At 28.3% G+C, this 16168-nt stretch overlaps 1 protein-coding gene across 1 annotated transcript; it reads right to left on the bottom strand.

The window, feature by feature from the left end:
• Positions 1–4616: 4616 nt before the first annotated feature.
• On the bottom strand, positions 4617–8644 carry LOC107478873 (probable pectate lyase 5). Its single transcript, XM_016099025.3, has 4 exons — positions 8487–8644; positions 7129–7899; positions 6263–6401; positions 4617–5620 (listed from the first exon to the last, which is right to left on the bottom strand). Exons 1-4 carry the CDS (start codon positions 8606–8608, stop codon positions 5399–5401), a joined length of 1254 nt encoding a protein of 417 aa, XP_015954511.1. The 5' UTR covers positions 8609–8644; the 3' UTR covers positions 4617–5398.
• Between the last annotated feature and the right edge of the window lie 7524 nt (positions 8645–16168).

Genomic DNA, 16168 nt, shown 5'->3' with positions numbered 1-16168 from the left:
GTTTTAGAATAGAAAAGAATAAGAGAGATTTTGAGAAGAATTAAATGAGAGAGATAATTTTATTGAAAAAATTTTTAAAAAGAAAAGATACGATTACTAATATTTTGTTTGTCAATTACATTTCTATTAAAATTAGTAGTATAAAAAATATTTCAAATTTAATATTATGAAGAAAAAATAAAAAAATAATATAAGGACTAGTTTGATTAATTTTTTAAATGTTAGTGATGAAAATGACTTACGTCTAAACTTTCAAGGACTATTTTAATTATAAAAAACTTTTTTATATGTCAAGTGACATGTGGCATGTGTTACTGACTTGCCACGTGGCATGCCACGTGTCACTGACCTGCTACGTGGCATTTAACGTGACACGTCATCATCCAACTAATGGAAGGATTAATTTGGCTTACAATTTATCTTTCAAGGACTAATATGACTAAAAAAATCATTTGAGGACTAAATTAAAGAATAAGTGATCTTTCAGAAACGAATTTGAGTATTAATCCATATATATATATATATATGAGATTTGTAACAAGTCAATTTGAGTAGAATGGGATAGACTGTGAGAAGCTTTAACATTAAAGAGAGCAACCACTTTTGCTACCAACAATGTGCGACTCATTTACATATTTCACCATATTATAACTAACACAGCAAACTTGAAGGGCCCAAATGGGCCCATTAAGATTTTATTAGTTTTTGGTACGTACTTTTATTGGTACCATCCATGCTTAGTTGCACATAATAATCATTGAAATAATTAGTTGGATTCGGTGAGTGGTTGTTTGTTGGAATGAATCTATTATATATGTTAGTTGTTACATACTCTTGAAGTGATGAGCTAGAATTAAATTACATCAGACAAATCAGATTTTGCTTTTACACACATTTAACCTTTTTTTTACTAAATTTATACAATAATATTGGAATTAGTATATAAGAAATTTTTAGTAAAAAACATTAGTTTTTAATAAATTTTGATTATCAAACCGGTTGTAATCTATAATTTTATTCCATTAGATAAATAAATATTTACGTCAAATTCTCATGTTAAATAATTTAACCAAATCAATCACTATGTTGGTTTTTATTTAAAAAAAATAGTATAAATGTTCCTTTTTTTTTAATTCTCAGATCTCTTCATGTAGTTGAACTCTGTTAACCTCTAACGAAAATATATAACATAAAAATAGATTTGTTTAATAAAATAAAAATTGAAGATTAATTTAATAATTAAAATTTATTAAAAAAACTCTAAGTATTCAACTAAAGATTTCTTAATTTGATTTTGGATATTACTCAAATTTATAATTCTCTAAGTATGATCTATCTCTAGGTATAAAAAATCTTTGTCATACTCATTTAAGAAGTTGTAGGTTCAAATCTTCCTATATTCATCTGAGAGGTTACAGGTTTGAGTCTTCTTATCTTTGGTTTGGTAAAAAAATATATATATATATATATAAATTTTTTTAACTATGCATCTATATGTTAATATTGTCAGAATGTCAGCTAATATTTCACATTATTAATTATTAACAAAAACTGTTAGTGGAGTGTAAAAAGATAAATATAATTAATTTATAATTTTTAAAAAATTAATTTAATGGATAAAATTTTTTAATAGCAAATTTAAAAAATAATTTATTTTTCATGGACTATATTAACCATTCATCCTCAATGCTTATGGATTCTCGAAGGTGTATGTGATATAGTCAATGGGAAAAGTAAGCAACAAATCTAACCGAGGCCTAATTACTAGGGTTTTTATGCATTAATTAATTAATTATTATTACTATTTTAAGTATTCTATTTACAAGTTAAACTATATTAGTAAGACAATATTTTATACATTAAAATTAAATATTATATATTATGTATAATACAAGATCAAATCTTAAAAGCTATAATATAGGAATAATTAAAGTGTGAATTTAGCTCCTAAAATTGAATTATTTACCTCAAAGTACGATAAGCTACAGTTTCATAATTAACTTGTTGACTTTATACAAGTAATCTTTTTGTACTTTTTTTAAACTAAAAGTAAAGTTAAAACCTACAACATTCACCTAACTTCAATTCATTATGTTCTTTGTCACGTTAATTTGTAATTACACCAACGTGGCTTCCAATTTGTACTTTGAAAAATGGAGTTCCCCTTTGATTGCGGCAAGAATTCGCAAGGGAACCAAAATTCAAACTTGTACAAACCCTACGCATAATCATAATATAATGACTATATTATATATAATGTATACCCAATAACCTAAGATTTCAGCCAGAAAAATTAAATACGGATAGACATAAAAGACACATGTATCATACGAGTGTCAATAAATATTAACATAATAGCTTGTATTGACTGCTGTAGCAATCGTCGCAAAATTAACATTTTACGGCAATTTTGTTATAATTGCCATAAAATAATACGCTGTTGGAAATCCTTCACTAATCCGCACAACAATCGCCGCCATTTTCCATCTAACAACGATTTTTGAGAACTGTCGCTAAAAATTCGTCGCTATCTGCTGTTTTTTTTATAATATTAAATACACAAATATGACAACTCAATAAAATGTCCATATTTTATAGGTTTTTTTTTGTCTTATTCAATTTTTAAGTGAAGCTAAAAAACACACAACTTTAATTATTTCTCTAAATATAAAAATAAATAAATTTATATTTTATGTCTTTAAAATATAAATTTTAGTTGTTATTTTGGAATATACTAAAAAGGTTGTTAAGAGAATTTGTCTATCACTCAATTAATCAAATAGATCGCACGTTTAAACTTTAATTTAAATCCTAATTTATTTATTTTTTTTAGAAAAGGATAGAAAAACTTAGAAAGCAATTATCATAGATATATATGTATTCTATTCTATTCTATTGCATGTAATCATGAAAATTCTTGAGCTTATAACAACACCACTATCCACTACTCATAATGTGCAATGCATAGAGCCATTCATTCAGAAGCTTCTTTTCCTAATTAGTTCACTTTTTCTTTCTCTTGTTTTTTCCAACACATAAATAATATAAATAAACCCTAACTAGTATAAACGGGTATCCTTCCCAATCAAGATCCACCATGTGAGAAAGCTCAATCCGGTTTCAATGGAAATGAATTGAAGTGTCCATTTATTTTGATTGCATGTGATTTGGTCAAGTATTGTTGCTACTATACTATAAACAATAAACTCTATTTTCCTTTTGTTTCTCAAAAAAAAAAATATTTCTCATTACTCAAGAAAGTGAAAGAATACTAAAAAAAAAAAGAAAAAAGAAAGAAACTAAAGAAACTCTTGAAACAAAGTTTGTCAAAGTTGTGGTGGTATTCCAATGTAAATCTTTCACCTATATAACCACAATCTAATCAAATGCCTCCATACATCAAAAGAAGATCCACTAAATAGTGATGCACCCAATGTGCTTTTTTTCCCCCCTCCTATTTTAAGCTTTTACATTATTCCACCGAAATTTTTTCCCTTGTTAAATGTTTGAATATTTTGGAGGTTTTTGTACTATCATCATTCAAGGATATATTTAAAATATAGGCTTTATGCTTGTTTATACAATTTTTCTTTAATTGAGTATTAGTTTTAAAAACCAAGCGTTATATGTTTGGCTTTATATTTTTCGAATTTAATTTTGATGCATTGTTAGTATAAAATAATTTTATACATGCATTTAATTACATAATGTCATTTAACCGCATGAATAATCATTCAAAAAAATAGATATTATATTACACGATTATGTAAGATACTTTACATTATCAATATATCAAAATTAAACTTTTTTTTTTGCCATATATATTGTAGTACAAGTATCATGTGAGAGACCTCATGGTAAATATTTTTCCAAAAAATTTCTCCTTCCCCAAATTAACATTTAATTTCAATGTCATTTTCTTGTTAATTAGATGAAGTAACCATACGAATTAAATGTTATTGTTTTAATTTCTTCTTTTTTTTTTTTGTTGGTGACTATTGTTTTAATTTATTCATCATGATCATATTTATTTATAGACAAATCTTATACTTTTTTGGTGATCATATTTATAATTGAGCAATGCTAGGGGGCCAGTAATTTTTGTGATTGTTAGCCATCAACTAGCCATCAATGATGATTTGATGGTATGAGATTGGTGTGAGATTTCATCCAATGACTCACCTTCCTCTGCTGGTTACATGCTGGCCAAAATTCAACAAAACTGCTGGTCCCCTAGACTTTTCCTTTATAATTTATAAAAAAAAAGTACATCAATTTCTACTTTATTTATACCCTTCTGTTGTTGATTAGTTAACAGTTATTTTGGTGGTTGAACTTTATATATCGATTACTCCAATAAAGTCTAATTTGAATTATTTTATTTTATGTTGTTTTTGCGTTACATCACATTAAATTTTCTATTATATATATAATAATAATAATAATAATATAATGTCGTACAAGCCTTAACCTTATTCATATTCTTAGTCATAGAACGAGGGATAATTTGGGAAATGGAAGAATATAACATAAGATTACAAAAATAGGTTAACTAATAATTCTTAATTAATTAATTTTTTGAAAAAGGAAGAGATTGTAAGTTTGTAACATAGAGAGATGAAAATTTTCTACTATATTATAATTGATAATGATGATGATGATAACAATAATATCAACTCTTCAACACTTGTTCTTTCTCTTAGACACCATCGAGATTCTCCAAACTAATTCATTTGGTTCTAAGAGTAACATGTGGAGGTTGTAATCATGACAAAATTACCAAAAAACCCAAAAAAGGAAAGGAGAAAAAAAAGCAAACATTACAAAACAACCCTAAACAACAAAAACCAAAAAAAGAAAAAAAAAGGGGAAGGATATGAAAATCAAATAAAAAGTAAAATATCCAAATCCAAATTGACCATATATATAGGCATTTTTCTTCAATTTCCCCTCCCTTTTTCTCTTTCACAAAATATATATTTTCTTAATATATAATTTCCTTTACTTCTTGGGAAATTATATACCATGTATATATATTAATAATGGATCAAGGTAAGCAACCAAATTAATTATTAATTAATTAACAAATAAAATAATAAATAAATCCCTGAAAATTTATATTTTGAATAAATTAGTTTAAAAAAAATATCAATAAAATTTTTTAAGATAATAAACGTGGACAAATTAATTCAAACTAAGATTTTCTACCATAATTATAAAGACTAATTTAAAAGTTGTGTGTCCACATCTACTATTTTAAAAAACTTTATTAATATTTTTTTAGAGATTAATTTATTCGAAATATAAATTTTCAGGATTTATTTATCAATTTACTCTTAATTAATTAATAAATAACAATTTTGGTTGATGAATTAATTGTTGAGAATAATGATGATGATCAGCATGGAGAACCTTTCTTGCAAAGAAGGGCACCAGAAGAAGTAGTAATAGAAGCAACAAGAGAAGAGGGTCTAGCACTGAGGCTAGAAGCCCTAGCATAGCTTGAAGAAGCACCAGCACCAGAAGCTGTGAAGAATGCACCATTAACAAGCATGTCCCCTTCTGATCTCCAATTCCAATTCTTCCATTCACTCTCTGCTGCATCCTCATGCTTTGTCACCTTCATTATTTCATCATATATACATCAATCAATAAATATACAAAACCAATCAGTTTTAATTAATTAGATATTATTCAATTTTTTTATTATCATAAAATTACTTTTAACTCTCATTTTATAGAGGGTTTCAAATTTAAGATTTAAGATTAGTTGAATTTTTTACATATATGTTACTATATTTTTCTTTTAAAAAAACTTTAGTGTAATTGTTTTTGTGAAATATTATATCAATTTATATTATCTTATTCTTGAATGATGATGTGTGAATTTTATATTGGACTAATATAAAATAATAATAGAAATAACACTTTAAAGTATAAAATGAAAATTCTGAATTGTTAAAAAAAGATTAACAACTTCTTATTTAATAAGAAAAAATGTACATGTATACCTACTTATGTGATATAAAAACTACTACTATATAAAACCAATCTAACTCAACAATAGTCATATTTGATAACAATTTCGATTAGTAAATAATGCAGATCGTAAATAATATGAACAATAAATTATATCTCAGATTTATTAAATATGAATAAATTTAATTAATTTTAAATTTAAATTTTAAAATTAAAATTAGTTTTTTTATTTATTATTTACGTTGTTTAAAAAAATAATAATAATGTTAATTGATTTAATTACCTCTTTGCTGAATCTATCATTGGGTGCAACAAATCTATTTCCTTGGCTATTAATGGTAGGGTTAGCACTTCCTCCAATAGCATACATCTCCCAATGGGTATAGTCATTATTCACCACGTGGAAGTATCCAAGCCTACACCTACAAAGTAATATAAAAAATCCACCAATATTTTTTCAAACTTGATTTCAACTCATGCATATGCAATATAAATATATATGGTCCCATATGGTAATTAATTAAGAGGGATATTGACAAAGTTTAAAGGCACCCATATCCCCCCACTTTCATAAATTTCTATCATTTTCACTTTTCCAACTTTTTTTTCTTCTCTCTTCTTTTATTTAGCTTTAGTGGATTTTATTGGGTGAGACTATAAATGTAGTTAGAACTTAGAATTGCAAAAGGTGTTACTACTATATTTGGACAAAAACTCCAACACAAGTTAGACAAATTCAATATAAAATAATATATATTTTATTATTTTAAATTTTAAATAATATCTTAAGTTTAAATCCTGTAAATGAAGAAAATAAACTTTTTTTATACTATTTTTATATTCTTATAGTTACTTCGACTATGTTACGTGTACACAAAAATCAGCTACTAAAGTCAGTCACTAGTATAAAATATATGTTGAAATAGAAATACATACGCATTGAAAATAAATTAAACTACACATGTATTTATATACAAATACATTAGTGACTGGTTTTAGTTGCTGATTTTAGTGTACGAAACTACAAATAACATTTTTGTAGTTAACCTAATTCAAATTATATTATTCAAATAAGCGAGCATTATTTTCCTCTCTAATTAGATATTTTATGTCAATTTAATGTTAAAATCTTTTAAATTAAGTAATTACCTTGGCATTCTTTGAACAAGACCTTCACCAAAGTGGTTGAAAGCAATAGTGACTTGCATGTTCTTGTCTTGAGTATATTCATCACTATGACCAAGCAACATAACCTTATCATGGTGTGTCATGTAATTGTTAGATATTGTGATTGCTGTGGACCCATGAATTGCATCAATCAACCCATCATTGCAATTGGACAATGAACAATGGTCCACCCAAATGTGGGCCCCACCGAAGATCGACACGCCATCGCCGTCCGATACGGTCCTCCACCCGTAGTGCCTAGGAGAGTCACGCACCATAGCATTCCCCCCTTGCTTACAATCATGTATGTTAATTCCATGTATAATCACATTTGTCACATATTGTATAGTTATGCATGGACCATTAGCAATGTGTACACTAGCTCCTCTTCCATCAATTGTCTTGTAAGAATTCATAATTAATTCTTCTTTCAGTGTGATTACCATATCCTTAGCGAATATAATCCATAACGGCTCATCCTGAATCACTGCATGGCGTAGGGTTCCGGATTTAGGGTTTACTGGATCATCATTTCCAGAATCATCTACCACGTAAATCTTACCATCTCGACCACCAATTGCGTTCTTTCCGAACCCAATTGCGCAGTCGGCTAGCTTCTGTCTGTTCTGTTCCCAATTAGGATCACACCTCCAACAATCATCAATGGGGTTGCCACTTCCACATGAAAGGTACCCTAAGTTTCTCCTATCACTAGCTAACAAGCTCCTCCTAGCAATGGAGGCATTGATTTGCCTGAAAAAATTGAAAACAAAACTAAGCATCAATGTCATTTTCCAAAGTACATACACATTACTATATACCCACATGCCATAAGAGAAAAAAAATTGCATCTTTTTGTTGTTTCTTAATTATTCAAACCATAATGTCATGTCAAAAGAGATAAAATAAAAATAAAAATAAAATAAAATTACTTTAACTAAGATTCACTCCTTTATTTGTACATTAACTACTTTTGACTTGTATATATAAAGTTATGTATTGCACATGTAATTAGAACTATACTACTATAGGTTAATCTCCATAATAATACAAATCTAAAAAGTACTGATTTAATTAAAAGGTTGAATTTGAATGCAAGCTAGTAGCTATATCATCTAAGATATATATTACATGGTTACTTTATATTGTAAGATCATTTTTAGAATTAATACTATTGGTACACAAATTCTATTTTTAGTTTAAAAATGACACTTAAAAGTGAATAATAATAATAATAATAATAATAAACAATGTATGTGCATATAATATAAAATATTTTAACATATATATGGAGAAGAATTAAGTAGATCATTATATATAAATATATTTAGTTATTTTACCTATTCACCTCTTGAACTACCAATTCAGGGTCTTGGACAGGGGAAGAGGAAATGAAGGTAGGGATGAGAAAAGAGAAAACCAAGAAAACCAAAGAGAATAGAATGCTTCTTGATATCATCATAATAACAATAATGTATATGTTGATGCTGGGTTTGAAGAAAATAGAGAAGTGAATGAAGAAGAAGTACTTAGTAGAAGGTGTATATATAAAGAGAAATTTTAAACATGTGGGACCCACTTGCTCCCTGATTTATGCTCTTTGGGGGATTCCTATTGGCTAGTTTTTGCCGTTAAGCAAGCCCTAAATCATGGTGCAACATTTTTTTTCCAAAAAGAAAAAAAAAATAAAAATAAAACACAGTCAAAGATGAAAATAAAAGATGTAGCATGGGTTTGAAAAAGAGGATGGTTGGTTGGTTACCTTGTTTTACTACAAAGTAAAGTGTTGTTTTACCTTATTATAAAAATATTTGATTATTGGACTAAATTATATTCAATTATTTTATTATAATATATTTGGTTATTTTAACGATTGGCTATTTATTGAGAAAATATAAAACAACATATATAAATATATAAATTAAATTATTATTTTTTTAATATAAAAATTTAGCAGCGAACAATTCTAATTGTAGAAGATGTAAATTAATTTAAAGGTAAAAATTCAGGTGAAGTCGACTTTATGTGAAACTGATACCTGAAAATCATAAGATGAAAATTTAGCTAAATCAGTTAAATTATTTAACGGTTCTCACATATCAACTTCACGTGAAGTCGACTGCACCTGAGTTTCCATCTAATTTAATATATATAAGATTGTGTAAGTTTGACAAAAAATTCCAAAATAGATATATTTGTAATTTTGAACAAATATTACCGATTTTTTTGTTCCGTCATCAATAATAATAATAATAATAATAATAATAATAATAATAATAATAATAATAATAATAATAATAACGAGACTTATGTGGTTGGTAATAAAAACGTTGTCAAAAATAAATAAATAAAATTAAGTTAAAATTGCTTACATTTATCTTGTCAGTAAAAATAAAGTATTTTTTAATTATTTTTAAAATTTGATATTTACCATCGATGCTAGTTTTTATCCAACTTTTTTGTACTTGTATCAAATTAATTCAATTTGTGATAATTTTTAACTTAATTTACCTATTTAATGGTTAAAATTGTCAGTATTTAAATAATATATCATGGTTAAAAAAATTAATTTACTCAAATATATATAAATATATAATAATTAATTTAGTAAATTATATTTTATGTTCACAATATATATATACACACTATTAGCACACATTTAAATCTTCTTAGAAGAAAATTTACCTATCATTTAACCAAATTGATCTTGGATCCCTTTAAAAAGTAAAATTCTCTTAGTATAGGTTCTATTAATTAATTAAACCGAAGTAGTGATATATAGAGGCACGCCCACATGATTATACACAACTGCTTAGTTAGGGTAGTTAATTAGGTTTTACCTACCTTATTAATAATTAATTAAGATCTTAAGATGGAGGATTGATTATTTTAATATAATATTAGCATGCGAGGGTCCTCGTGAGGGGTGGGTCCGTAATATAATAAAGACGTAGTTTACAAGAATAATTTTTAAATCCAACTGAATGGCACTTTTGATACTTGAAAAAAATTACTAAAATATTTAATTTTCATCATCGTATTTTGTATACTTATTTATTTACATAAGATATTTAGAAATATTAAATAATAATATTATAATGCCTTGTGAATATTTTAATGTAATAATTTTTCTCTGGAGTCGGGCATTACTTGCAATGCAACAAAGAAGTAATGTAATGGGGATCTTTATTTATTAAGTTAATCAAATTAAATTGGTTAGTTAAACAGTGAAAATAATAAATTATTCCTCTACCCAACAACAACAATAACAAAAAAGCGTTCTCCTTTTAGGTGGAGTTGACTATATGAATCAAACGACGCTATTGAACTCTATCATATTTATAGAGAGATCGTTTACATATAAATTTCGTTTGACCATCTCATGGATAATCTTCTTAGGCCTTCCTCTATCTTTCACCCATTATTCATCCTCTATCTCATCCACCATCCTGACTAGGTGTTCTGTCGGTTTTCTTCTCACATGTCTGAACCACCTAAGACGCGATTCTACCATCTTTTTCATAATAGATGCTACTAAGCTACTTCAACTCTCTCTCTTATATCTTCATTCCTTATTCTATCCAATCGCGTATGACCATTCATCCATCTCAACATCTTCATATCTGCCACACTTAGCTTATGTTCGTGCTCCCCTTTGACTGTCCAACACTCTATACCATAAAATATAGCCGGTCTAATAGCAGTGCGATTGAATTTACCTTTAAGTTTTAAATGCACTTTTTTGTCACATATAAAACCAGATACACTCCACCATTTTGACCAACCTGCTTGGATCCTATGATTTACATCTTGTTCAATCTCTCTATTATTCTGTATGATCCACCCAAGATACTTAAAACTCTTAACTTTTTGTATGATGTTATCTCCAATCTTCACCTCTATATTAGAGTTTTCCTTTCGCATGTGAACTTATATTCCATATATTCTGTCTTACTACGGCTTATGCGTAGACCATACACTTCTAAAGTTTTTCTGCATAACTCAAACTTCTTATTTAGGTCTTCCCTTTACTCTCCCATAAGAACGATATCATCGGCAAAATGCATGCACCATGGTACAGGCTCTTGGATATGTTTTGTGAGTACTTCCAAGATTAATGTGAAAATGTATGGACTTAAAGATGATCCCTGGTGTAATCCTATACCAATAGAAAATTCTTTTGTCACACCACCTTGAGTCTTCACACTAGTTGCAGCCCCATCATACATGTCTTTAATTGCACGAATATATGCGATCCTTACTCTCTTCTTTTCTAAAATCTTCCATAAAACTCCGTTGGCACCTTATCATACGCTTTTTCCAAATCAATAAATATCATATGTAGACTTTTTTTTATTATTACGATACCTCTCTATCATCCTTCTTAATAGGTATATCACTTCAGTGATGGATCTGCCTGACATAAAAACCAAATTGGTTCTCTTACTTGTGTCTCTTGTTTCAGCCTCCATTTTATCACGTTTTTCCATAACTTCATGGTATGACTCATGAGCTTGATCCCTCTATAGTTTTCGCAACTTTGTATATCCCCTTTATTCTTGTAGATAGGTACCAAGGTGTTATTTCTCTACTCATCTGGGATCTTCTTCGACCTTAAAATCTCATTAAAACGCTTGGTTAACCAACTGACGCTTTTCTCTCCAATACCCTTCCAAACTTCAATCGGGATATTATCGAGTCCTACTGCCCTGTCATTTTTCATCTGCTTTAGAGCCTCTTTAACTTCGAAGTCTCGAATCCTTCGATAGTGGTCGAAGTTTTGATCTTCTTCTCTTGTGCATAACCGACCAAGGCTCGGTAGAGTCTTCTGTTCTTCATTAAATAACTCGTAGAAGTAGCTCTTCCACCTTTCATTGATCTTCTCCTCTTGAGCCAACACCTCCCTGTCTTTATCCTTTATACCCTAAGCCTGATCCAAGTCTCTTATTTTTCTTTCACGGTTTTTTACGATTCTATATATACATTTTTCTCCTTCTTTCGTGTGTAAGGACTGGTAGAGACTCTCATATGCTCTTGTTATTGCTTCGCTTACAGCCACTTTTATCTCTTTCTTAGCCGCCTTATATTTTTTCCAATTATCTGCATTGCAGCACAAAGACCACTCTTTAAAGCATGCCTTTTTGCCGTTATCTTTTTTTGTACCCTCGCATTCCACCACTAAGACTCCTTGTCTCTTTGTCATATCCCTTTAGATTCATCAAAACTTTCTTTTACTATTCTTCTAATAACTTCTGCCATCTCTCTTCACATCTCTTTTGTACTTCCGTTTCCACCCTACTTTGCCTCTTATTCTACCCGTCTTAGGAAACTTATTTGTTCTTCACCTTTCATCTGCCACCACCTAGTTCTTGGATTATTCATATGATGTTTTTTCTCAATTTTTGCTCAACTCAAAAATCCATGACAAGCATCCTATGTTGTGTTGTTAAACTCTCTCCCTGAATAATTTTACAATTAACGCAAAACTTTTGGTCGACTCTCCTCAACAAGAAGACATCGATTTGAGAGCTTGTCATGTCACTCTTATAGGTTATAAAATGTTCATCTCTCTTTTTAAATCATGTATTTGCGACGAGGAGATCAAAAGTTGAGAAAAAGTCCAAAATAGTTACCCTTGGTATTGACCACCCCAAAATCATGGCCTCCGTGAATACTTTCATACCCAATCGCTTCTCTTTTAACATGGTCATTTAAATATCCTCATAAAAAAATCTTATCTCCCGCAGTTATGTCTAGGACCAAACTCTCGAGATCCTCTCAAAACATTATCTTGTGTTGAGAGATGATATGATCTCCCACCCTCTTGACATCCACAACATCCTTCTTCCACTGCTTATCCACGATAATACCTACCCAATTTCTATTCTTCACATTTCCCGTATACCAAAGTCTGAATTCGGAAGTATCCAACTCCTTAGTTTTCGCACCAACCTATTTTGTTTCTTGTAGGCACATGATGTTTATCTTTCTCATTGTCATTGTATCCACCACCTCCATGGATTTACCTATTAGAGTGCCTATATTCCATGTCCCAAATCTCAACCTTCTGTTACCTCGACCTTTACCTTTTTCTTTGTGAACTAGGTTATTTATTCTCGTCTGTTCACGAAAATGCGGACAACCTTTGTTCATTTAACCCTACACCTGGGCACTGATGCAACAACTCTTGCTCATTTGACACTATATACGAGCCATTTTAATTTGATAAATATTCGATAGAGTATTATTTTAATCTCCAATATTTAAGTTAAATTTTAATTTGATTCTTAGTGTTTTAAATATCCTATTTTAGTTTTAAAAAATTTAAAATTTTAATATTATTTCACAGTTAAATACTTAAATTTGACACGAAAAATTAACATATTTAATAGTTAATATAATATTTAATTTCAATAGTAAGTAAATTGATCTATTAATTCTCACTAATGTAAAAAAAAAATTATTCGTTAATTAATCAAATCAAATTTAACCGTAGAAAAATATTGAATCTGTTTAAAACTTGTTAGAATTAAAATAAGGTATTTGAAACATTATAGACCAAATTAAAATTTAACAAAATATTAAAAATAAAAATAATCCTTTACTCTAGATATTATTTTATCGATAGAAACTAATTAATTTTTTTTTTCCCGGTGGAAAATATTGACTCGTTTGATCATTTTATTCTAATGGGTCCATATGTTGCTTCAATTCAACTATTCAAGTGCTATGTTGGAAAATTGATTTTACTTGCCATTCTACGCAAGAATTGAATTACACCTTTGATTTTGATATATAGGCGGAGAGAAAGGAACAATTGAAAAGATAAAGAGAAAAAGAAGGCAAGTAGTTATTAGTAACAAGATTAGAATTAATATAGTATCATTTTTAATTTAATTATGAATTACTCGTACACAATCCTTCTGAGAGTCAGATGAGAATGTTGGACTTGAAGGACATTATTCACTTAAACACTAAAAATGTTTTCTAAGAGCTTATTATTATTATTATTATTATTATTATTATTATTATTATTATTAAGTGAAAATTCCGGTACAATTAATTTCACGTGAAGTTAATAATTGAGAATCGCTAAATAAAATTTAGTCAAATCAATCAAATTATTTAGAGAAAATATTAGAAACCAATATTAATTATGTATAATAAATTAAAAAAGGTAAAATTAAAATTAAAAATTAGATCATTAATTAATTATTTAATTTCAAATTTTAAAATTTAAAAATTAATATTAATATTTAAATCCATTCACATTATATACGGTTATTTCTAATCTTATCGTAACTTTCAATACACGTCCAAAACTCACCGTCATCTTTTCCGGTTCTCACCTCGCGTCACTGAATTTCTCGTCGGCCATACCGAGGCCGCTGCATCCTCCCACCGACACCGTCCTTACCTCTGCCGGTCATCCCGATGCGCCTCGTCCTCGACGCTCAGCCTAACGTTCGTTGCTGCCACTATTTTTGTGCCTCTCTTCTGAACCGACTTCGCTTTCTCCCATTTCTTTAAGCCTTTTCTCATCGATCATACCACCATGCTCTTCTTCTTCTTCGATCTAAGTATGGTTAGCTTCTTTCATAATTTGATCCCTATGTTTTTTTCAACTATCAATTTTACGTAAAATTGATTACACCTGAATTTTTATATTATTATTCTTATTATTATTATAAACTTATTATTTAAAAGGTGATACGATAAGCATGTACACCGACACACACTAGCTTTAATCACGAAATGTGGGTGACACCACATTGCATGCATCCATGGCTTTTTGTCACTTATTGGATTATATTTCATTATTTGATTTCATGATAGTAGCTTCCACACCATATATGCATGTTTGATGTTAATTAAGCATTTAGGACCATAGAGAGAACTATTGGGTTTCTCCTAATTAACTTTTTTTTTTTAATAAAAGAGCCCAACACAATATGATAAAATAAATAGACATAGTAATAAAAATAAAAAATAGAACATAAAATCTGTCATTAATTTTTATGTTATCTCCGACATTATCATCAACAATAGTTAGAGTTGACATTACTCAATTTTTTGTAATTCTTAACTGATGGAATAATCACTTTCGCAAAATTTAATTTTTTTTAAAAGATTCTTTGATTCTGTTTTAGTCATCACCCACTTCTTGCATTTCTCCTTCTTTATGTGGTCACAGAAATCCAACTCTCAAAATATTTCTCTACAAAAAATAAAATTAAAAAATTTATTAAATTAAAAACATTACTATTTGAAAAAGTGATTTTCACTTTAGTAGTGATTTTAGGAATCTAATATTTGATATTAAGATAAGGACCCGTATAGAAGCATCATCTCACTAACACACAAATTTATTTATCTTTTGCTGCTTAGCTTTATATATATGATGATATTTTTTGGATTTTATGGGGTCCCCAAACACCATATACTTAGCTTTACTTGTTTGTCAAGCGAAAACAACTCAAAATAACGATTTTTTTTTAATCATAGGTTGCATGCGCAAATGAAACTCTTGTAGCCAAAAGATGAAAAATACAAATAATTAATGTTTTCATATCATTACTAATTAGGTCATACAATTTTTCTTTTTTTTTATTTACATTTAGGGTATTTATTTAATATATTTTATGTAATTTTTGATACATTTTTTATTAATGAATTTTTTTAAAACATAAAAAAATGTAGTACGTGCTCAATGTGTAGAGTTTATAATATAGGTTTTAAGCCTTTTGCTATCTAACAAAAATATACTTGGGAAATAAAAACGTCACTATAAAAACAAAAAGACAGTTCACTACAAAAAGATTGATTGACGGAATTTTTATTTTTACCAATAGATTTCAGATTATTGACGAATTTCGTCCCTTAATAAAAACTTTATTGACAATATTTTGACCACTGATTATCAAATCCGTCAATATATTTTGTGTACATAAATTCTAACAAACCAGTTAAATCTGTCTCTAAAATCCGTCAATAATTCATAATCTTTTAAGTAATGAATTAA

This window comes from Arachis duranensis, chromosome 3 (assembly GCF_000817695.3).
Source record: "Arachis duranensis cultivar V14167 chromosome 3, aradu.V14167.gnm2.J7QH, whole genome shotgun sequence".
NCBI classification, from domain to species: domain Eukaryota; kingdom Viridiplantae; phylum Streptophyta; class Magnoliopsida; order Fabales; family Fabaceae; genus Arachis; species Arachis duranensis.
The sequence above is the reverse complement of the archived record's forward strand: the minus strand, read 5'-3'. Positions and strand labels throughout refer to the sequence as shown.